General features: G+C 37.3%; 1 protein-coding gene across 1 annotated transcript in view; it reads right to left on the minus strand.

Annotated features, from left to right (window-relative positions):
* LOC150088136 (G protein-coupled receptor 83-like) overlaps positions 1-25000 on the minus strand; it is a 248069-nt gene that overhangs the window by 47983 nt on the left and 175086 nt on the right. Inside the window, exons 3-4 of the mRNA XM_090370039.1 lie at positions 17873-18028; positions 12370-12591 (exon numbers count right to left, since the gene is read on the minus strand). Of these exons, the coding sequence (XP_090226165.1) occupies positions 12370-12591; positions 17873-18028 (378 nt within the window). The remainder of the gene's footprint in view (positions 1-12369; positions 12592-17872; positions 18029-25000) is intronic.

The following is a 25000-nucleotide window of genomic DNA, read 5'->3' on the forward strand; positions in this document are numbered from 1 at the left end:
ATCGTGTCAGGAAACAAGGTTAATAAACCTCCTTTCACGTTGGAGAGATTGGAAGATGATGCTATATTATGAGTATCTTCACTCTTCAAGACAATACTAAAATTGTCGAATCCAGACCTCGAAATAACCCGAGATCCTACTGCTCCATAGCGTTATTTCTGAATTTGGCAAAGTGTATGAAGAAATGTTTCCAAGGCAGATTGCATCATACTTAGAAGAAAACCTTCCCCCTCTCGAAAAGAAAAAAAAAATTCTGTACTGTTCACTCCAGGGTGTGGAACAAAATGATGCATCTTCAATACGCTTTGAGCTGTGTAAAAGGGGGTGAATTAAAATATGTTTTGGGGATCTTTGTGGAATCTTCTGGGGCACTCGATACGATTAGTTGGGATAGAGTTATGATAATGCCAAAATTGCAAGATGCTCATCTCAGATTTATTCCATGATAAAAGACTACTTCGAGAGTAGAACTGTAACTGTGAGAATTAGATGTTGTTGCAGGGGTCAGTATTCAGGCCATTTATGGGGGAATATGATCTTTGAGGACTAGCTTGTAAAGATTTTGAAAACATTGCAATAGTGGTCTGTTCTGATGATTTAGTGCTTTTGATTGGAGGCTGACCTTAGCGACGAGGATGAACTTGGTGTAAGCGCTTAACAAATGATGTAGTCTATAAAATTAAAAGTTTCATACAGCAAAACGATGACGCTGCTGTTATTAAAGGGCGATTGGCGTCAAATAGGCTCCTCATGTTCATATCAAAGGCCTTAGCTTGCGATCCGTGGCAGCTCTTTAGTATTCAGGGTAGTAGCAGTAGTAGTGGCATGTGATGCAAGAAAGCAAATGTATGAGCTTATGCAGCATCAGCCAAAAAAAAAAAAAAAAAAATCACACCATTCCCTCCAAATGCCTGTCCAGTTCCTCCTTAAATTTATTCAACCTATCAACTTCCACAACGACAGATGGAAGTTTGTTCCAGCAATTAACCATCCGCTGGCTAAAGGCAAATTTCCGCACATCTATTCTACATCTGTCCTTTCGTAATTTGAATTTATGCCCCCTTAGGTTCGTAATCTGAACAAGTGGAAGGATCCCATCAGAATTCAGCGTGCTGAACCCATTCAAGGCCTTATACACCTCAATCAGATCACCGCGCAGGTGCCTAGTCTCCAGCCACTGCAATTTGCAGAACTTAAGCCTCTCTTGATAAGAGGATCCCTTCATTCCCCTCACCAGTCTTGTTGCCCTTCTCTGTACACGCTCAACTGGATAATACGTTGAATTTCAGGTTGCATATTAATTATATTAAGAAAAAGGTCAAAAGGTTTGTGATATCGAAACGTACACGTATATAATGAGACATAAAAGGTAAGTCACAAATGTCACCACTAATTCTCTACCAATTTTCAAGGTATATGTCTTCCAATATTTCCCACAAATTGGTCAGCAGAAAATGTAGTTTCGTTTTTAAAAAATAAGGACCAACGAGATTTCCCCCAAGAACACCACCTCAAAAATTAGAGCAAAGGTTTGTTAACAATAATTATCAATGAGCAGCGATAATCGTAATAGAGTTTCTTCGGCTGACGTATGAGTTAGTATTAGTATTAGCCAAAAAAATATATATATAAATAATAATAATAATAAAAATAATTAAATAAAATAAAAAGATAAAATAAAATAAATTAAATAAAAGAAAAGGAAACAGGCAGCCTATGCATTTCCCTCCTCCAGTAGCTATCTATTCAGCTGACCATTGAATTTCACCAAACTGTCAGCCTCTACCACCCATGTAGGTAACTTATTCCAGTAGTTTACCCGTTGCCCAAAATAAAACTTCCTTCAGTCCAGTCTAAACATCTCTCCCCATAACTTGAATTTATGGCCCCTAGTTCTAGAATCATTTATAACCGGGAAAATTTCATCCTCATTCATTTTACTATTGCCTCTCAGAGCCTTAAACACCTCAAACAAGTCTCCTCTAAGGTGCCGCTGAGTTTCCAAAATCTACAGCCAACATATTCGAAGTCTTTCTTCATATGGACGCCCTTTTGGCATCTCACCAGGCGAGTTACCCCTCTTTGGACCCTTTGAAGAAGCCTAATGTCTTTCTTTAGGTGCGATTTCCATAGCTGAACACAGTATTCGAAGTGTGGTCTAACAATAGCCTTTTATAATGCAATTTCGACGTCCTCATCTCTACTAGCAAAATGGTCGATAAATCATCGAATCATGGGTCTTCCTTCCAACCTGTCTACAATGTTCTGAGAACTTCATGTCTGACCGTATAGCAACACCCAAGTCACCTTTTTGCACTACTGGCTTTAGTTCAACTCCACCAAGTGTTTAAGTTATTTTGGGGTTACTGTTCCCTAGGTGCAATACCTTACTCTTTGCTATATTAATAGAAAATAGCAGCATAGCTGCCATTTTTCTGACCATCCCTGAAGGATGGTCAGAAAGGTCACTCTGAAGAAGCTCTGCTTGGAGGTAGTCATTAACTAATCTACCTTTCTTTATATCATCTGCAAATTTAGACATCACGCCTTCTATCCCTACATCGATGTCATTCATGAAAAGCAAAAACAACAGTGGTCCTAATACTGATCCTTGGGAACCCCACTATTTACATCAACTCAATCTGAGGAATAACCATTTATCACAACCCACTGCCTCCTGCCCTGAAGCCATCATGCTTTCCATCTAAGGATTTTCCCTGTGATTCCAACTGTTCCACCTTATAATGGAACTGCTCATGTGGGACTGAGTAATATGCTTTGCTGAAATTCAAATAAATAACGTCGAAAATCCCTAAATCCAGCTCATGAATGACCCTGTCAAAATAGCTAACCAGATTTGTTAAACATGATTTTTCCCTGTAAAAAACTATGCTGAGTATTCTTCAGAATTCAATTTGATCTAAATGATTCTTAATTCCGCCCTCGATCATTGCTTCCATGATTTCCCTACTACTGAAGTTAGACTGACGGATCGGTAATTTTCCACTTCACTTTTAGAACCGCCCTTATGTATTGGAGATACATTGGCATTTTTTCCCATCCAACGGAATCACTCCCGAACCCAGTGATGCTCTCATAATTAGCCTCAATGGTTCAATACACTCAGTTTCTAGAGATGAGAATTCAATATTTCCTGTAAAATATGATTCAATATGTGAATATGACTAAATATGATTCATTTTTGAATATTCAGAACATGGTTGAGAAATTGGGGATCACATTTACATTGCAAAATGAGCCTCTGACTAAAGTATCTGCATTTATTATATCTTGTGACAACCATTTTTGTGCAGGAAAACTCTCTGCGCGCTACCACAGTATTATCGTCACCTTCCTCCCCATGCCGAGTGATAAAGGCCCGGGTTCGAATCTCGTCGATGAAGCGAGGAACTTTAATGGGCTTTTGTTTCATTCCGTGGCTGAGTTAATCGGTTTCAGGCGTAGATTACAAGGTTTTTTACCCCAGAAACTGGATTTTTTTTTTGTTCAGCAAAACAAGAAAATCGGCTAGAGAACACACGCAATTTACAGACACAAATACAAGTATATGTAAGAAATAACAGGGTGACCCTAATATAATAATTTGAATTTTTACAGGCATATTTGTGAAACAGATACTTGTATAGCACGAAGTATTTACTCTTCTCTCTACTAGTGTTTACTCATAATGGTTTCAGTGACCTTTTTCTCAAAGTTGTCACTCCGAAGCAGCAAATATTTAACGTTTTAGTACTCCTGGATTTGGAAACTTAATCGGCGTATCTGCGAATAGCAGGTAATTAAAAGCATATCAATTTATTCGTCGAACGTGAACATATATGTAGTGTCTCTCATAGGTTTAACAAATTCCCTACTTTAAATACAAAGAGGCAGTCGATGTGGAATCTGAAATTTAAGTTGCAGACACGTCCACAGTGATAATATGCACTGTCCCACACTGGTTACTCACAACTCAGAAATTGATATAATTCATATAGTAGAACACTATTCGTGACAGCGTTAGTACGTATGCTTTGTGCTGTTTAAAGTCTGTTTTGCAGTCTTATTTTATTACATAAATTTGAACATGAAAATGTTTTGCTCATATTTTTTTTTTTAAAAAATGCTTTTTTTTTTTATTTATGACGCTTTTAATGAAAATCTCAATCACCAGAGGTACTAGAACCTATAATACCGTGCGTGGGTTGAAGGTCGAAAAAAATTATACTTGTTGATTAGACTTGAATTTCTTTAGATTATAATTTTCAGGAAATACGTATGAAGAGAAGTTGTTCCAGAATCCGGAAGTTGAAGGAATAAATGAAGAAAAAAAAATTGGCTCTGTGAGTTTGAAGTTGGACAATAAAAGGATGCTGATTGTTGAGACACGTGTTGGACTGGTTTGGAAGAGAGAGCGGGAATTATAGAAGCCAATTCAGAAGAACAGTGCCCCTAGAAATATCTATAGAAGAGGCATGCATCAGAAAGAGAACGTCTATGAAACAGAGAGTTGAGAGACTTTGTAAGGGATAGATCATTAATTAAATTAACTGCCATCCTCTTTGAATGGAAGCTAGAAACCTGAGAGAGATTTCGTGGCGCACCCCCCCCCCCCAATACGTAGGAAAAATATTCCACATAGGGTGGATTTGTGATTTGTACCGATTGAGTAGCTGTTTGGAAGAAAAGTAACGCCGAAAGAAAAAGAGCAAACCCAATTATTAGATGCAGAGGAAGCAATATTTGTGATGTGCTTATGCCAAGAGAGAGATTGGAAGTCGCGGTAATCCCTAAGAGAAATATGTGAACTTGAAGATAAGAACAGCAGAAAAATAATTATTTTTATCCCATAAAACAGGACATAAACTTGTCCTGTTTTAGAAGGATTGAAATCAACTAAGTTATCTTTCCCCTACTGGAGATCAGCATTTAGGGAACTGGTAGGGGATATTCGAGAAGTCGAATCTGTTTTTGCAGGGTAAGGTTAGGTTTCTCAAATTGGAAGGTAGAATGCAATGGCGGTCATCAACAAAACAATGGATAGGATTTCCGATCAATGGAAGAAGGTCATTAATATATAAGAGGAAAACAATGGGAGAAAGAACTGAATCTTGGCGAAAACCTGCATTAGTGGAGAAGTTAGAAGACAGGGGCCGACTATCATCACTTACAGGGCTGAGAAGTGGCAACTGAAGTTTAACATTGACAAATGCAAAGTACTGCATGTGGGTAGCAATAACCCAAGAGAAACGTACCAGCTGTGTGGTACTACACTCAGAGAAGAGGAAAGTGAAAAACACCTGGGGGTAATTGTGCAGTCAAATATGAAGTTTGCTGAGCAGTGCAGACGGGCTGCCAGGGCAGATCATGGAGTCTTGTCAATAATATATAGGAATTTTACTAGAGGGACAGAGAGGTGATTATCCCGTTGTACAAGGCAATGGTCAGGCCACACCTAGAGTATTGTGTACAGGTCTGGAGGCCTCATTTTAGGAAGGATGTAGAGTTGCTAGATCGAGTACAAAGAAGGGCAACAAAACTGTGAAATCGCAGGTGCCTACTCTCCAGGCGCTGCAAATTGCAGCGCCTGCGATGTGATCTGATTGAGGTGTATAAGGCCTTGAATGGGTTGAACAAGCTGAATGCTGATGTGATTCTTCCTCTTGCTCAGATTAAGAACCTGAGGGGACATAGTTTCAAATTGAGGAAAGACAGGTGTAGAATAGATGTGCCGAAATTTGACTTTAGCCAGCCGGTTGATTGGTGGAACGGACTTTCATCTTTTGTTGTGGAAGTTGATAGCCTAAATACATTTAAGGCTGACTTGGACAGGCATTTGAAACGAATGAAGGGGTGAAATGGGAGGATTTTTTTTTTTTTTGGCTGATACCGCACAAGCTTGCTTTCTTGCATCGTATGCCTCTACTAAGCGGTCAGAGGGAAAACCGGATACTCAATTACAAAACAATTGTCAAGCTATAGAAGTTTATTTATAAAACCTTTATGACAAAAATGATTAAAATCTTTGAAATATCAAGAGCAACTACTTGAAGTTTACCGAACTGTTCCACTGAATTTGTCCACAGATGGGTAACATAACATAAGCCAGTATATCACCAGGAGATCAACATTGACGGAATAGGTACTGACGATCACTGATCAGATCATTAGAGGTAAATTGATTTCTCCATTACTTTAAAAAGAGTAGAAGTGATTGCAATGGGACGATAATTGGATTGGAGGTATTTTTCACCCCTTTTAGGAACTGGTTGGATATGAACAAAATTTCAAGCAGAAAGAAAAACAACTTTGGAATAGGAAAGCAAAATAAAGCGACACAGAGAACAGGAGTAAGCCCAGAAGCACAGGTTTTGAGAACAAGTAGAAAAATACCACCAGGACCTGGCGCTTTCTTGGCATCAAGGCTGTTCAAAATTCGTCTGAATCCTTTTGACGCAAAGCCACAGTAAGCATTGAATGGAATGTACTGAAAATGGTAGGAGGTAGATTACCAAAATCACCAATACATGAGTTAGAAGAAAAGTAGGATGCTAGCAAGTCAGCTTTATCTTCTGTCAAAACCGGATGGTTTTGACAGAAGTGGGAATAGAGATAGGCAGAAGTTCCGGTCAGTAGCTTTGGCAAGAAACCAGAATGCTCGACTATCACTTGTTCAAGAAGCAAGTTGTCTACTCTTATCCTGTTCAAAATCTACTGTAGTTTGGGCTAATTAATAACTGCTTGGCAATTTTTGCGTGATTTTTTGTTTGCAGAAAATGAACCTGTAGATTTGGAGGCAAGCCAATTACGTCTTGCAACATTCTTATTTTGAATAGACTCACCACATTTATTGGAAAACCAAGGTTTAGATAGATGGAAAGATTTTAAAGTTTAGTGTGGAAAAAAGATATCATCCCTACAAGAATAATTTCACTGTCACGATCTAAGCAAGCGTTGACAATAGAAGATCTGAAACAGTAATCCTACCAAGGAAAGGAAGAAAAGATATATCACAGATCATCCCATTTTGCATTCTTGTAATGCCAAACAACACGAGACTGAAGGTGGAGAAGACATCATCAACAAGTTTTGAACGTGGGATTTTGCAGACTGTAAGTGGAAATGGACATCCTTAAAATTGGAACTGAACAAGAAAGTGTTTTCTGAAGACTTCTGAAACAATCGAGTATGTTTATAGGAACTTTCTTTCTCTTTTTTAGATCTCTTATTTTTAGGAATTTTGAAACACCCTTCATATCTTTATCAAAATCATAAAGCATTAGCAGGTAGCACAGTGGTTATAACTACAGTCATACTTCGCAGGTTGGAAAAGGCCATTTTGGTGAGCTCTTCTCACAAAGTGGCTGAGTTTGTCGCCTGAAACGACGGTCGCGTGGTTTCTTTTTCTCCTGGTAACTCAGAGTTTTCGTGCATCAAACAGCTAACTGACCGACAAATAGTGATGTGTCATAAAATTAGTTGCTGTGCGCTTATCGCATGCTTAACTCAATTGCAAATTCCCATTCCCAATAGATATTTTGTCGAATTTGAGCTGGAAAGCTGTTGTATCGCGCTCAGCATTAATTTACACACAATTTCTTCACAATGCAAAAGAATTAATAATGCACTTACTACTCGTTAACCAGAAATTCTCAAAGAATCAGATTTTTTTTCCTAAGTAAATTTTTTTTTTCTGCTCCTGAAAAATTTGATTTTTGAAATTTGGACTTTTAAATAAAACCGCTTTTATACAACCAATGAAGATTTCTGCTGACTGTAACTAATTATGCTTGAGAAGTGCTAACTATTCATTAATTGGGACACAGCAATTAAAATAGCCAAATTTAAAGTAAACAACGAATCTTCAATATAAAAGTGAAACCAAATTATCAAGGAAGATGAAATACTCAAACCGAGAAAAATAATCAGATGAGATCCTACAAAAATAAGGAGCAAATGTTCTCGAAATAGCGCTGGGAATCCCACCAGATATCATTCGTAAACGAACATGGATAGTTAAAATAAATAATAAAATAAAAACCGCAAAAGGTTCCCAGTTTTTGTTGTTGTTGTTGTAGGGTTTTTAAGGCGCATCAGCAATGTAGGCTATGTTGCCCTGTATATAACATGCCTATAAATTTCGTGTGTTTTGGGATCGATTTGCCCTTTGCTGGACAGAAAAAGTAAAAAATCCGAGTTTCTGGGAGAAATAACCGTGCTACCCTCGCTTGAGACCGACTAACTCAGCTACACTGAAAAAAAGATCAATAAAAATTTCTCGCGTCATTGACCGGATTCGAACTGAGATCTTTCCATTCGGTGTGGGGAGGATGGTGATTAGACCAACTTTGTGAAAGAAAAAGAAAGACTCAAGCCGAGCTACATGAGTTGTTTCTTGAGTTTATATTCAAGCAGTTATTTTAGTTCAATCAGTCTTCATTGCTTACATCTTGGCATTCATCGTCGTTTTGCACAATAAGCAGTTCATGAAAGTTCAGGAAATTTTCAGTGGTAGATGTTTCGATCAAGGCCACTGTGTTTCTCCAAACTTTCTTTTGGTTTTTTTTTTTTTGTTTTTCCTCTCTTAAAAGTGCCAGTGTTTGGTTACTCAGAGTACATGATATGGTTACCAGCGTTATTTCAGGTAGCAGCTGCGCTTATTCTTGCATTATGTCACATCCCCGTGATTTTCTGTATCTCTCCTAGGTCTGCCTCTTACCTGTTAATTGTGGTTTTCGTATTTATTTTGTAGTTCCATAGTTTTCTTTAAATTAGGTAATTTTAGTTAAGATAGCAGAAATCCCTATTTACAGGTTTATATGAATGTTTTGTCAAAATCTATTGCACCAAGAGTTATCAACAGGGCACGGCACGGCACGGCAACAGCGACAAGTGAAAGAAACTCATTTCCAGAGATCTGATGGCCTTATTTCATTGCAATTTCAAGTAGTATATTCCATCACAGTCAACCCCGAGCGTGTGTAGCACAGTGGTTATAATCACAATGGAAAAGATTCGAGCTCCAATCCCCTCAATGAAGCAAGGAATTTTATCGGGGATTTCCCCCCCCCCCCAGTTTGTGGCTGAATTAGACAGCCTCAGGCACAGAGATTGCAAGAGTTTTCTCCCGGAAATCGGGTTTTTCGTTCAGAAAACAGACAGACAAACAGACCAGAGAACACACCCAATTTATGGACATAATACACATAGGTATATAAGTTAGTTCTTGGGTAGCCATAATTTGACACTTCTTTAGTAACCTAATACTCCTAGTAACCTAATACTTTAATAACCTATTACGCATTATGAGGACAAAAAGAGGACTTTGTTTTGGCTAAAATAATTCATTTTTGGTTGTATTATGCATATCACAGGACCATGTTATGGAAAACATAATAGGAAACCATACCCGTATCGTGGTTGACGGAGATATCAGAGTCCACCTGGAAGTCTATTGGTGGTTGGTAATCCATTTTTCTTTTTCACTGTGGTAATCGAAATCATGTGGACCAGCTAATACTCAGAATAATCTATGTTAAGGAGGATCTGCAACCCATCCATGATTTCGCTTTGCTTCCCTAGCTCAGAATAGTCACCATAAAAAAACTACCTGAACGTTGTTATTATTAATTATTATTAGCTATTCGGTGCAAGGAAGCCCGAGTATCCATAAAATGGAAAGTTTAGTCTGCACAGGAGACTCCACCGGAGAAATATATTTTTCGGAATCAATGCAGAAGTGAAAAGACAATAAGTCACTATAACGCTATTTATATTAATAATATTTGTATAATTTTTGTATGAATGCACTGGTATATATTTTTTAAATTCCTGGAAATTTAAAAAAATATGCCATCTTCGCCATCACAGTTATTAGGTCGAGAGAGGTTTCGATATTAACAATTTCCAATGGAGTATCATCATAGGATGCCATATCAGTTTCCTTCCCAATTTCAGAAAAACTACATCGCCATACATCAATGGCGGTTGATGCAATCAACACATCAAAAGGGCATGGTGCTACAACATTGGCGAAACGCTCTAGTAGAGATTGGAGAACACCTGAAGGAGGGTTACAAGAACTGATATTGGCATAAAGGCGATATGTATGAAACTGTATGATATCGAATTTTACCGAAGAGCTGTAGCATACAAACTAAACTTCAGAATACATAATGCACAGCCTCGACTTTCTTGTCATAATTGGTTATTGGAAGATTAAAAAACTATATTAAAAGCTGTAAAAACTGGAATTTCAATCCACGGTTTCGATAATGGCCGAGTTTGAATCAGGTGGATGTCGGAAAAAGTTTTAATTATCAGGATTTATCATCCGAAATGTGAAGTTTCGCGGAGGTGCTGTAGTGGTTTCTCGCGGTCTAGGCTAGCACTTTTGGTCTTCCTTCCAGGAACAATAAATGTCATCCGGTACAATGATGTTCTGAACTTGCACTTCTTACACTGTGCAGCAGTATGAAGAGAGCCATTTTCTTGTTATCAGATCTTTTCTTGTTATTGTAACGTCGCACAACAGAAGGCAACAGCCTATGTTGAATGAAGTTGGACCAAAATACTGCCTTGCTGTTATTAAAAATTGTTTTCGAATCCAGCAACGAAGGTACAGTGTATTACTAAGGTCAAAAGTAGTAGTGATGATGTTAAGCACGAAAGAAACTAAGACTATGAGGCATCAACAAATTGCGTCTGTAACTGTGTGAGCTCTTCCATCGGTCAGGGAGAAAAACCCGAAAAATCCGGACCAAAATCCTGGAAAAAATCATACTACCCTCGCCTGAAATCGACTACCTCTGCCACGTGTATAACACTCAAAAGTTCCTTGCGTCATTGGCAGGATTCAAACTGAGGTCTTTTTCTTCTGGGTCAAAGGTGAATGGACACGCTATTAAATTTTGTATGAATAGAAGATTCTTTGAAACATACGCATGTTCGATTACTTTTGTTAAGGTAGTGTACATTTATATAAAATCTCTTATTATGAACGCTTCATAATGGATCTCTTTGATCTGTCTCAAGATGATAAATACTTTGAACCTCTCGTATAGAATTAAAGTTTTATTAAAGCAGTTTATAAGATTCCAAATGTCCATCAAAATAATGAAACAACTATCAGCAAATAATCATTTGAAATTTCTTCGGGTCATGCAGATGCTTAAAGCTCATCTTGAACAAATGCATTTACCACTAACGGGAGCAAATATAAAACAATAAGTAGATTGCCATTCCTCTGTAAGGGTTTCGTGGTATCTCTTCATGCATCACATATTTTAATTTAACTGTCTCTGGACCTCTCAGGTTGGCAATTTTGATCTATAAAACCAGGAAAGTCACTCCTGCGGAATGGAGTGGTGCTTCTACTTTAAAAATATATGACCAACAAGGGAATTACATTACAGCATTTACTGATCCCGTAAGAGGTGAAGTGCTACGCATTGAAAGAGCGTAAAGGCCGCTGGTTTTATTTCTATTTGATGCTGTTTAAGGATATTTAAAATTGCTTGATGCATGTAGCAGTCAGCATGTACAAAATGCATGTTAAAGAGTAAGTACTTGTAATAAATTTTCTGGGTGTCTTTAAATCATTTATTTCAAAATTATGACTAAAATAATATACCAGAAATAGTTAAAATATGCTTTCAAAATGAAGTTTAAAAATTTCGCCTCTTAAATTCAAGACTCAAATACTGATTCCAGTTTTTTTTATTTTTTACAACTCTGACACCAACTCTGACTCTATATTCAAAACACTCACATAAAAGAGAAAAAAAAAGCGAATATATTGCTATTTATAGTTTTTGAAATTCATGCTACTGCTATTCACAATGAGAACCAACTTGACATTCTAAACAACTCAATGACAAATACGACACCTCACTTTTGCTTATACAGTACTGTATATTTAACAGGCCAAATACGTCGCCTTCGCGAGTAGGTCAGTTGATAGAATCACCGTCCTCTACACTGGTTGGAAAAATCTGAATTCGAATCCTCTCAATGAAGAGAGGAAATTTTATGGATCCCTTAACTCAACGTGGTTGAATTCGTTGGTATCAGGCGAGAGTAAGATGATTTTCTCTCCCATAAACTCTCGGGTTTTTCGTCCAACAAACAGCAAATCGACCATAGAGCACGCAATCTACAGATATATTGTATACCGTACAATATGGCCTAAGTTAATGATGAGCCTAATACCCTACACCAACAACCAACTAGCCAAATATGTCTGCCCATATTTTACATATTTTGAATAAACAAAATTGCTTAGATAATTCAGATACAAAGAATTATCTCTTTTATTGAATACCCATAGTAATAATTGAAGAATATATAAATATTTCGGGAAAAACTTACCCTAAAGTTATCGCTCATGAAACAATAAATAATTGGATTAGCAAAACTGTTTGCCATGGATAACCAATGACAAACAAAAAATGCTGCCACATAGCCGTAGAACTCCTGATCACTGTATGTCATAATAACATCTTTCCTAAAGTACAGGTACAGGTTGAAAATATGAATGGGCAACCAGCACAATGCGAAGAGCAGGACGACAATAGCCAGCATTTTGACTACCTGCGAAATGAAAAGAATTTCAAAGTTATCTATCACAAATTACGAATTTTATACTTATAAATAATTATTCTTAAATAAGCATGCTGGTTTTATTTCTATTGGTCAAGTTAGATATTCTAACTGGTATTTTTATTTTAATACAAGAATGATTTCAAGGGTCTATTGCACGACAGAAAGCAGCAAGCCTAGGTTGGTCAGAATGACTTAATGATATTCTGTAATATCACTATTTACTTCGTGATATTACAGAATTAAGTAATTAGATCCAAAATGGGAAATTTCTCTGTCTGTCCCTGGTTCCCATTATAATTACATTAGCTCAAATTGGAGAACAAATTCATTGTTGTAATTATTACATTTTAAACCATTTCCTTAACATTTTCAAAACGTTTAACTGTTCCTATTTAATGTTTAGTCTATATTTAAAAATTTGTAAATGAATCAGATATGTTATATCTGTTTATGTGCATACGACGTTACTGATTATTTCTGAAATCCATACTAAAATTTCCTGAAGTTCCTATTTCTTACTTGTGATAGTCTATGTGATTTAATATCTATGTGATGTTTGTGTTCTGATCATATGTGATGTTTATGTGATTTAATAGAAGAATGACTATCTAAGATTTGATGAGGAGGTCTAATTACCAAAAATTTTGTTTTTTTTCAAAGCTGAGTGCTAATTTATTATCATGTAGCCAACTCTGAAAATGTATAAGATCCTGCTTTAAATCATTAGTCATATTTGTTAAGTTTTTTCAGCTGTGCATAAGATTATATCATCTGCATTCATCTTTATAAAAAAGTTGATTGATTCTTCCCCTTATACCATATTTCAGTAATTTTTGTTGCAATACTGGGATATAAATTAAATCATATACTTTGGGCAAATCTATAAATAAAATCTTGATGAAGTTATTGTTATTTAAATGTAAATTAAAAGAATCCACTAAATTCTCTGATAAGGTCTGTATGCGCTGATTCTTCCGATATGAGAATAGAGAGTTGTTTAGCAGTACATATTGATGCAAGTATTTGCTAATAAGAGAGAAAATATAGTTTTCTATTATCTTATTTAGTACTGACTGTATTGTTCTTGGTCTATAATAGTAACGATCATCTGGTGATCCCTTTTTATATGTTGGAATTATCTTAAATGAAAGTAAATTAGTTCTGTGTCTCTAACATCCGTGCTATAAGCTCCACCAAGAAAACAGAAAACTGCTTTTAACCATAAAATTTATAGGTGTGTGTTTTAACTAATTGTTTAGTTCCCAAAACAACTGCTTAAGGTGATTTGTGGTCATTTATAAAGATTGAAATATAGCTATTGTTCTGATAGACATCATTTGCAGTCAGTCGGATCTCTTTTGCCTTTCTAATCCATTTTTCCTTAACCGCATGAGTTGCAAATTTTATCTTATACTAGACTTAGCATTTCTTTTTCTCACTGTTAGGTATTTAATAATGAACTACATCTTCTTTATTGTACTGTAGCTATAATGCAAACATTAGCTACTGTATTGTATGTTCTAGATCTTGTCCTGCTAATCCAGTTTATCTTACAATTTCTACATTATTAGATAAAAGATGTTGTTCTATTGAGTCAATTCTTAAGTTAACTTAATTGGAATATTCCTCATTTTGCTTGAATAATACATCTACTTCTACAATTCGTTTACAGAGTGCAGCGTTTGAGTCTTGCAGTTTATTTATGCTTTGTTGCTTTTTGTCAAAACAATCTGGGACAAATGAAATTGATTTCTCGATATCATCAACTTCTATCTTCAAGTCTTCTCAAAAGTTATTTGAGCAGATTTGTTTGCATTATTAGTCAGATTGAGATTCTTGAGATACTTGATAATTATGCACATCTGTAAATTCGCATCATGGCTAACCTTGCAAATGTCATCATAGACTTTGGAAATAATAAACAACTTTAACTCGTCGGCATAAGCCAGCCGATTTGGATTTTCTTGTAGAAGTGGTTGTAGAGATGCCGAAAATATAGTACTGGAGAGAACACCTCTTTGAGGAATGCCTGTTTTGGTTGTGACGAGAATATTATCGGTATGAGTGGGGAAGAGGAGATGTCTGTGATTTAGGCTGTACTGTAGATAGGATATAACTATTGTGTCAATGAGGAAATGATTTTTTAGTATTTCAATGGCTTTCTTGTGATCAATGTTGCCGAAAGCACCTTTTATGTCTCGGTAAAAGACATAGCATTGTGCTTTATCTTGAACTGCAGTTTGGTGTGAACAATAGTGTCAGCTAGACTTGATGTTGTGGAGCGGCCACAAGGACCAAAATACAGGTGCATTAGCGAAGATAACATCCTGAAGATTGATTTTATCAATAATTTTAAAGATTATTGATTTAGCCTGTACGGTTATTACCACTAGCCTGTTTTTGAATCAGGGTAATTCTAAAAATCTTCTATAGTCTTGGAAGGAATGGCTGCGAAATGCCCCTGGAAATAATATGAACTAAAGAATCAATGATGAATGCACTGGACATCTTAATAATAAAACTAGAGATGCCGTCAAGGCCTTCACTACTATCAATTCGTAATTGGTTAATAATTTTCTGAACTGTGTTCTTGTTTACAAGTTGGTTGATTAGCAGGGCTTGACTAGGAAGCATTTCATGTTGCACGCTATTTGCGTGTTTATAAGAGTTGAGTTCTTTAAATCTGTTTTGCCTATCTTCAGTGCATATGTCAAAATTGCACGTTTCCATATTGAATTTTATCCATTCGAAATCCTGATCATGCTGTAAGGTAGCTATTGTTTTTGATGAAATTGCTCTTTTATTATGCTTGAGCCTGAACATTAAATAATTTTTGAACGCCTCAATCAATTTTTTTGAGTTGAAACAATGCTCTTCTCTTTTAAAAGGAAGCAAAAATGCCACTGTCTGTGGTATTTTTGCTTCTTTTAAAGTATGGTTTTAGATGAGATTTGATCCATGGCTTGAATTGAAAAGAAAGTCTTACGAGTTTGGATGCCGACTCTGTTTTTAATTGATTCAATCATTTTATTAGTAGAGACGTGGTCCTGAACAGGTATATTTTTGAGAGAATCACATGGGTTTTATAAACTTTTCTTTCTGAAGTCATCGTTCTCCGTTATTAATTCCCCCCCCCCGTTTTTTTTCAGGAAGTGGGTTTGAGAATTGTATAATTAAATTTGCGTTTGAATATTTACTCAGTGTAAGATTAACTTGTTGATAAAGATTCTGAAATCTTTAATGAGTTTTTTTGTAATTTAGTCAATAAAAAATAATAAATATTGTATTGCATTGCTATTGTAATTATTATTTCGCTTTAGTAGAGCCTCAATGAATTATGTAATTATTGCGTAAGAAAGAGTTAACAGAATTTAAGATATTCAAAATTAATTATAGAAATATAAATTAAATACGCAAATATTCGGTAATAAAAGTTTATTTATTTATCGGAACAGAAATTCAGTGATACTGAAGAAGGCATACGATACTTAAAACAAAATACTGTATATATTTCAAAAACGATTAATTATAATTTTAATTAATAAGAACTTAAAGAGAATTTTTAAACTGATCAGTATTAGAGACAACTTTTAACTTAAGGGATCAAATAGTACTGTAATATCCTATAATCTTAAACAAGCATATAGAAAAAGGTTAATTGAACATCAGTAGTTTTGTATCTACAAACATTCTTTGGATAAACATTCATTATTCAGACATTTGTCTAAAAGTCTGAATAAAGAATGTTTATCCAATATTTAAAATGAAAATATTAATATATTAATGAGGAAATATCTTATTTACAATATGTCAGGAAACTGATTATTATAAAATGATCCATACCATCTGTATTCATGGTGGAATCATTTTTTTGCCAAAATATGAACTTCACCTTCTCCTTTTTGGGAAGAAGTGAAGTGGAATAAAGGCAATTTAAAAATTATATAAAATGCAGCTGAATGATTTGTTCATCATAAATTTGAATTGCTTTAACAAGTTTCCAAAAATACGCGAGTTAAAATTAAAAATAAAGATTGCATTTTATTATACTGTATTTTTGTAGTATTATTATTGATAGGAAGCTTCAGTTCTTTCTTAAATAGGCAATCTGCCTTCCCTTTAAAAGTTTTTACTTTTACAAACAATAAATAATCATCAATAGAGAAAACAATTATTTCTTTTAAATCAACTTCTGAGTATTAATAAGAATGAAATAAATTAAAGTAATTAATTAAATTTCACTTATTTCATAAAATAAATTTAGATGTTCATAAATTGAATGAAATCATCATTTGTTTAATGCAACTGACGGAATTTAACAGGTGGTTCAAGATGTTTAGTCCAATTTTTAATGTTTACGACTTAACAGAATGGGAAAAGAAAATTTAATCCAGGGTTACTAGTTCGAAGTACCTTCTTCCTTTCTGCTATACAAAACAGAAAGAAATGGATTAGGCTTACAACAGTCAAAAACATACTGGAATTCATTTTAAAACTTATTGGCTAAATTTGCCAAGTGAAGCACAGAAAAATCAAGACTCATTTTCCAGTTTTCGGTTTAATAAAACGTTGGGCAACACATTCCATTGATAATGAGGAATAAGAAGGAAACTCCTGTACAAGGCAACTTTATTGCATCTCTGTTGGGAGTTACAAAGGGTAATCATTGCTTTCTATCAGAGATATAGGATTACATCCACTCTGCGACTCAATTATCTTGGAAATAAAGTTTGCAGCTCCTCACCAGAAGGTTATTACGTTGCATCCTAACTGCGCTTTGAAAACTTCATTAAATCATCTTAGAAGGCGAAACAGAATATTAGTTTTGCGTTTGCTGCACAGCGAAAACTAATTTTTCAGCACCACTGGTCCCTTTGCATGCTAAATAAGATAAGCACAAAAAAAAAAAAACTGATATAACGAATGAGGAAAGTTAAGCATGTTTCAACAACTATGAAAGGAAAGTAAATAATGGAGTTGTAAAGTTTAATCTTCGTTGTCCTCATGTCACTTATAGCGTCGGCAGATCTTATTACTAAATTTGTGGTACCTTCAAGATAAAGATACCCTGGAAAGACTCATTTGAAAATTAAACGATTAATAAATAAAATATTCTGATATGTTTGCGCTTCCTCGTTATGTTTATAATGGCCAAATAACATCCATAAGATGTAAAAACTTATCTAAATTGCCAGCAAAACGTATTCCGAAAGAATTATTAAAAATTTCCCCACCTACTTCGAATGATTTTGCCGTGTCAATAACTTACCTTTATTTTCGCCAATAACTGTTGCTGATCTCTTGCGACATCCGCATTCCCTGGTGAGGTATGCCGCCACATTTTCCATCCGATGCAGGTATAAGTAAAGGTTAAAATAATCATGGGAAGAACGAATGTTACAATGAAGACAGCAATGGTGTACACCTGAAAGAAAAGAAATATCTTTGCTATTATTACGGTAGGAATTACAGAGAGAGAGTAAAAATAAAAAAATAAAAATTCTGTCGGGATAATTACTTTAAAAAATCGTTCACAGTGGAGAGAAAAATAGCATTTCAATTGTATTAAATTCTTAGACATTAACTTCTTAGAAAAGTAAATATTGAGAAAGTCCAGTGATATTTCCAGTTGGATGTACACTGGAATAATTTTATTTTTACCATGATTGAAGTATTACTTTTCCCATTAAAGTATTTTAAGTCGTCGTTTAGATCCATGAAGTTGCAATCAGATCATTTACCCAATTTGACCAATATTAGAACAGAAGGCACTTCGTGAAATGGGATGAAGGGAAAGCCTTCTCTTTTCCATTAAATTCATAAATGCGGCCATAATTCTTAAACACCTAATGAGTTATGGGATGGTAAGAAATAGTCTCCGTCTGCCTTGCAGAAAAACTAAGGCAGGTAGCTATTGTTGGAGCAGCCCAGCTTGTCCGGATCTCACCCCGCACATTGGCATGGATCAATTCTAACTTGAAAGGAGACGTTCTCAAAAAGCAAACGGCACACCGGAGATGGAAGCTGACCTCTAGTCTTGAAGAATATATAAAGTACAAGAAAGAGAGAGTTCATTTCCTAAGGACCAAAAGGAAGGCATTGAAATAAATGATCTATGAGAAACTGCGGCATGGAAAGAGAATTTACAAGAACCAGCATTAAAACTTACAAATAAATGAACACACTTTCAAGAAATGGGTTCGAGAGACCTTTGAGCCTCCCTCCAAATGAACCTGATCTTCCGAATGTGGGTAAGTTGGAGACACCTCTTCTTATAAACTGTACGGATTACTGACGCCCTGAGGAAAATCATCAATACCCTACCGAATAAGACCAGGTGGGACCTGAAGGGTTTCCATTATTTTTCATAAAGTTATGTAGCACGTTTATCCTTGACCCTCTCCTGCATATCTTTAACTAGATCATCGAAGAGACAACCACACCGACGATATGGAACCGCTATATGAGACCAATGCCCAAATTGAAGAATCCGGTGAAATCTAAAGACCAATATCCATATGCTGCACCCTCCTAAAAATATCTGAGAAAATGATACAATCCAATCTAGCTAAGCCTGTTTCCAGCACAGACCTTCCTATTTGCACACTGCTGTCAATGGAAGACCCACCACCAACAACTTGCTGAATACCTTGCTACGAATTCAACATGCACTGAAGAGTAAAGCGCAACTTGACATTCTCTTCCTTGATATAAAAGCTGCTTATGATAATTTGGCAATACCTCTTCTGCTACATATTTTCAGAAGATATTTTCAAATAGACGGGAAACCACTGGACATCATTTGAACTTGACACCTCTTAGTCACCCAAAAAATCTTCGGGCATCATACACAGTTAGTAGATTTGTATCCCAAGGGGGTTTTATCGGTGACCATATTTGCGGCGGCGCTAGAGCCTTTCTTGCCCATATCTCCAAACTTCACCACTTACGCACACGATACGAAATTCTTTATAACCTCAAAAGATAAGTAAATTTCATGTCTGCGCGTGTAGCACAGTGGTATCGTCACCGCCCGGGTTCGAATCCCGTCGATGATGCAAGGAACCTTTATGGGCGTTTTTCATTCAGTGGCTGAGTTAGTCGGTCTCAAGTGTAGATAGCAAAGTTTTTCGTTCAGTAAAACAGGCAAATCGACCAGAGAAGACACGAAATTTGCAGACACAATACACATGTGGGTATATGTAATAACTTACCGGGTGACCCCTAATGTAATAGTTTTTTTTTTTTTTTTTTTGAGCAAATTTCATACTTACAGGAAAGCACACATCACGAAATATACCGGTAGATGCGTTCAAATTACTTAATATCAATAGATCTTGAGGTTAACCACATGAAATCAGCCAAACTACTAGTGACGGGAAAAAAAATTGAAACCCGAATAGAGGACATCCTAATCAAGAAGGTTTCGTCACATACGGATCTGAGCCTGCAATGTCGGCCTGCAATGCGACGACTATGGGCGGCTCAAACACCTTCGATCGAATTTCAGTCTGGTGATCGTGCTGGCCACGGCAGTCGTTGCTGTATCTTCAGTTTCAAGATATTCCTCCACCATTTTATGAAAAGAAAATCTGGGCCAACCGCACTAAAAAGCCACACATATGGTTCCATTGTTTGTTCTCGGAACCTCTGCGCAGTTACGGTACCCCTAGCAAAACGTGAAAGGGGTTTAGCAGTTGATCATTATTCCGCCCCCACACAAAAACACCGCTCCATCGTAAGTGCACCTTTCTCTGATGTTGGAGGGTTGGTACCGCATCCCTCGTCGTCCCCAGATGAAATAACGTCTAGAATCTGTTTGTAGGCTAAAAGGGGACTCATCATAGAACAGAACTGTACCCTTTTGTCGGAGCTCCAAGTCATATGTTAATGGGACCAGTTTCGACGATCTCTGCGGTAGTTTGGAGTTAATGGGATACAAACCACCGGCTTCCTTGAGTAGAGTCCCACTTGAATTGAGTCTTCTTAACACAATCCAGTTGGAGATGTTTTCACATGTGGCCGCAGCAACCTCAAGAGACAGCTGATGTCAGAACATCGTAGGGACCTTCTCCGTCTTGCTAGTAGAGAGCCAGATAGCTGGCTCTCTTCTGGCTGACGTAGTTCTCGGGCGACCTTGGCCAGCTCTTCTTGTAATGGTTCCTGTCTCCTGAAACTGCTTCCATAGTATTAGTTGTCTGACGACAAAAGGGGTTCCCCCATCTCCGCTTCCATATCATAAAGTGAAGTTTAAAGTGTGTTTAGGTTCAAGCGGCACCAGTGGTTTCCCCATCTCCGTGTGGTGTGTCTTGTGATACAGAATATTGCAAAAGCCAGAGATTTAAAAGTATATGGGTATTGTTTTTACGTGTAGTGTTGTGTACCGTTGTTCCTCTGGCCGTTTAGCCGCCAGGCCCCTGCTGAGGCCCGACGTTGCTCGCACTTCGCCCCGTGGAGGCAGACCAGGTACACCAGTTTTTTTTTTTTTTTTAAGATAGTCACTCTGGCAGGTCCTGCCACCTAATTTCCTGAGATTTCAGTGGCTAGGACAAAAAAAAAATAAAAAAAGCACAAACATGGAGCGATCGCGGCAGGGATAGCGCTAGAATTTGAGGGGCCGAAAGTTTTGTCCGAGAAGCAATTTGGGTGTAGTTAAATTTGGACGAGTAGGGCGTTCGCTGCATACAGATAGAGTGGGGAGGGGCGACTGAAGACTGGGAGAAAGAGGTAGAAATATGGGAACGATAGAGAAGGCGACCCCAGAGAGTCAGTGAGGCAGGACCATGCCTCACCAGGCGAAAGGAGGGGACGGCTTGGGTGAGGAGACGGGGAGTTGAAATGGGAACCAGGCAAGAGAGTCTGGTTCAGATCGCCAATAGTGGCGTTGGGCAGCGTAGCTGCACTGTCATTCATGGTCCAGTCCGGTATTTTGTCATGCTTAAGACGCAGGTCTCAACTTGGGATATTGTCTTCTAATTCCGTTCTTGTTCTTGATATAGGTGTTTTCTTTTTAGTTCCTCTTATAGTCATTCGTGAGTGTCGTCACGTGCGATGTCTTCGGCCCTGCGCATTGCGCTTGTTTATATACTTTTTCTGAATGACGTCGTTCATTCGTTGTTGGATAGGGGCCGGTCGATCCGTGATGCAGTTGCGTTAGGTTGAGTTTTACATTGGTTGGTGCTGTTGTCTCGATGGGATAGTCCAGCGTTTCTCAAAGAGATTTCGGGCAAATTTTGAGAAAGCTGTGCATTTTTCTTCTGAGTCCAGAAGGTCGTGCTATTGGTCTCTGGGGATAAATTGTATTTCTGTAATCAGGATAGATCGGAGATCCACGTAGAAGTAGCAATGGTGCATGAGATGATCCCATGTCTCCAGTTGTCCACATGAACTGTGTGGGTCGTCAGTGAGCCCAAGTGTGGCAAGTTTCTCATTAATTGCACCATGGCCGGTTAACAGGTATGTGGTCCTTAGGCCTGGGGATAGCCAGGGTGGGGATTTCTGAAAGGTTTTGCCTACATCCAGTATAACTTGGTTATTGCCCATTTTCCAGAGGTCTCACATCTTTGCTGCCAAAACTTTTGTAGGTAGATGGTGAGTCGTCTTTTTCCGTCGGTCGGCCGGTTGTTGATTACGTCTGTGGTATAGTCTAGGAAAGTAATAACGTTCCCATTTGACAGGTTTGCCAGCATGCCCCGTCGGACGACCTCCAGGCCCAGCGGGAAGGCACCCACAAGGACTTGGAAGGCATGCGTTCTGACGGTGCGGCACGCGCGTGTGGTAGTGAATAGCATGGAACGCTGTATCGTGTCCAGCTTCAGTGGTCAGAAAAGCAACCAATACAGTCAACCCTTTGGTTGACTGTAGTGATTGCTTTTCTGTACCAAACGGCAGCAGCGTAGGTGACAGTTGGTATAAATACTGCTCTGTAAATAGGGTGAGGTTTCTCCTTTTTAACCCCCAGTCCCTTATTGTTATTTTTGCGACTAATGAGGTGTAGCTTTTCATCTTCTTTTGTATGTAGAGCAGGTGAGGTTGAAATGAGAGGTTTTATCCAGGTATACGCTGAGGCATTTTAGCTGTGCTACGAGTTTGATCATTTTATTGTGGATCTTGATTTGTGGTGGTCTGTTCAAATTGAGATGGCCTTTCAGGAGGATTGATTGGATCTTGGTAGGGGAGATCGCTAGATGGTGGTGCGTTGCCTAGTCCTGCAGGGTGGAGATTGCCCTATTGGCGGAGGCCTCCAATTGGGCTCTGTTATCTCCGCTTCTATAGTGTCCAGAAGACACTGCGTGACACATTAAGCCAACGAACCACCTCCACCTGGGACTGCTCTGCTTCAAGTCGTCCAACGGCTCGCCATCTCAAAGAATCATCTAAACGACGATGATTTACCATCCTGAGTACTGGAGATGTGGCTGTTCCGCTGGGCATGCCAAAAACGGGAATAAAGTGATTTGGTCGCAACCCGTGTTTCTATAAGCATTAATAATTTGCATAATTTGTGGCTCTGTAAGGAGGTAGAACGATTTCTATTGGACACTCGGAATTTTCATGCTAGGACGCGTATTTTATCAAATATTCGGCTTCGGCGACACTGTTTGTAATAAAATATTCGTGAAAAACATTCTATTTACTTAGTTTTGTTGATCGGGAAAGAAGAACTCTGTGTGTTGGAACTATGTGACCCATGGCTTGTCCTCCTCCACACAGGAAAATATGAATAACTTGGTAAAGACAACATGTCACTAGAACCAATGGGCCAGAGTTCCCTTTATAAAAAAGTTCAGATTCTGTTTTTAAATGGATTTTAGGTGTAAAGCACATATTTCTCCATCTGGAAGCACATTTCTCCATCTGGAGAGAAGGAGAAGTGTGCTTCTAATATCAAATTAATGGACCACTATCGTAACGAAAATCTGATGGTCAGAGAAACATTAAATTATACAGCCAACTAGTGTCTACACCCCTGGGGAAAGCTTCTTGACAGCTCAAAGATAATGGTAATGATTCTTGAGACTTATGTGAAACTTTCGGAGGTGTCATACAACTTGCATTCATTTTTTATAGACGATAACGTTCTCGATATAAGGCTCAGCCGATCCAGGAATTCCTTCAAAGGAATAATCAGTAAGATCTGTGGAACCGACTCTGACTCAGCATGTCTGGGATGCTTCGCGAGATAGGTCAGGATACATTGAACTCTCACTCTCAAGGGCCATCCAAGTGCTATGGGCTTCTCTTGTACAATTGTACAAGAGTGCGATTTATTATTAAAAGACATTATGATCAGTCACATTTAAACGGCACCAAAGCGCATTGTACGTGTTCTTTGGGGTCGCAGTGATCTGACTCTATATCAAATCCATGAAGTATTCATGATTGCCCTCAGCTTTGAAGTTATGACATTATGATCAGGATTAGTGAAAATGGATATACAGTATATTTCTTTTCAGATTTCACTTAATTAGGTTTGATACTAGTGCACCACCTCAATGGATTTTATAGATTCCAGAGAAATATATTTTTATATCAGATTTTATGGTTTGTGCTTATAAGTTTATAACTTTAGGATACCAGTGTATTTAGAATTATACAGTATATTCAAGATAATAGCAATGCTGTTTTCACTATTGAATAGGAAAAATCCTGCCATTTTAATTATTTTTATGTTGCTTCATCCGGTGACATCAAGTATTAAACAGACGTGATTTTGTCCTACGCTGAGTGAGAGCTGCTATTTTAGTTGTTTAAATTATGCCACCACTCTGACGACGAAACTCCACTGTATTGTCTATAATTCAATGTGTATTAAAGTCTGTTTTCTTTTGAGATGAAAAATATCTAGAGGGAAACCCAGAGATCTATAAATCTCAGCCTGAGATTGGTTAAACTGGCACCACTTGAAAACGCTTTGATGAGTTACTCCACAATACACGATTTCAATTTGAACGTTTCAAAAGGGCGGAAATTAAGCTAACAAAATAAATAAATAAAAAAAAAAAACAGTACTGAAGCATCTATAATAATTAGCGATTAGTATGCTTTGCTTGTAAATTGCGGGTATTTTTTGGTCAGTTTGTTTCTTTTTCGGGATGAAACACGACTTTGTAGGACGAACAATTACAAAACAGGCTGACTCGGCAATGCTAAAAAGGCCCATCAACTTTTTTCCTTCTTAAAGTGGAAATATTTTTCAATTTAGTAAGGTGACAGTACTCGAACCTTAATAACACAAGGGGAAAGAGAAACAGAGATGCCCTCCCTCTAAGCTAACAGCGAAGGCACCGAATGGAAGCAAGCTTAAATGACTGCAGCATAGAAGGCTGTGGAATAGAATACTAATCACAGATGCAATGAAATGGTAATTGAATTCTTTACATAAATTAGTGATTGC

The sequence above is a fragment of the Mastigoproctus giganteus genome, chromosome 3 (assembly GCF_048544385.1).
Source record: "Mastigoproctus giganteus isolate SK-2022 chromosome 3, ASM4854438v1, whole genome shotgun sequence".
Taxonomy (NCBI): Eukaryota; Metazoa; Arthropoda; class Arachnida; order Uropygi; family Thelyphonidae; genus Mastigoproctus; species Mastigoproctus giganteus.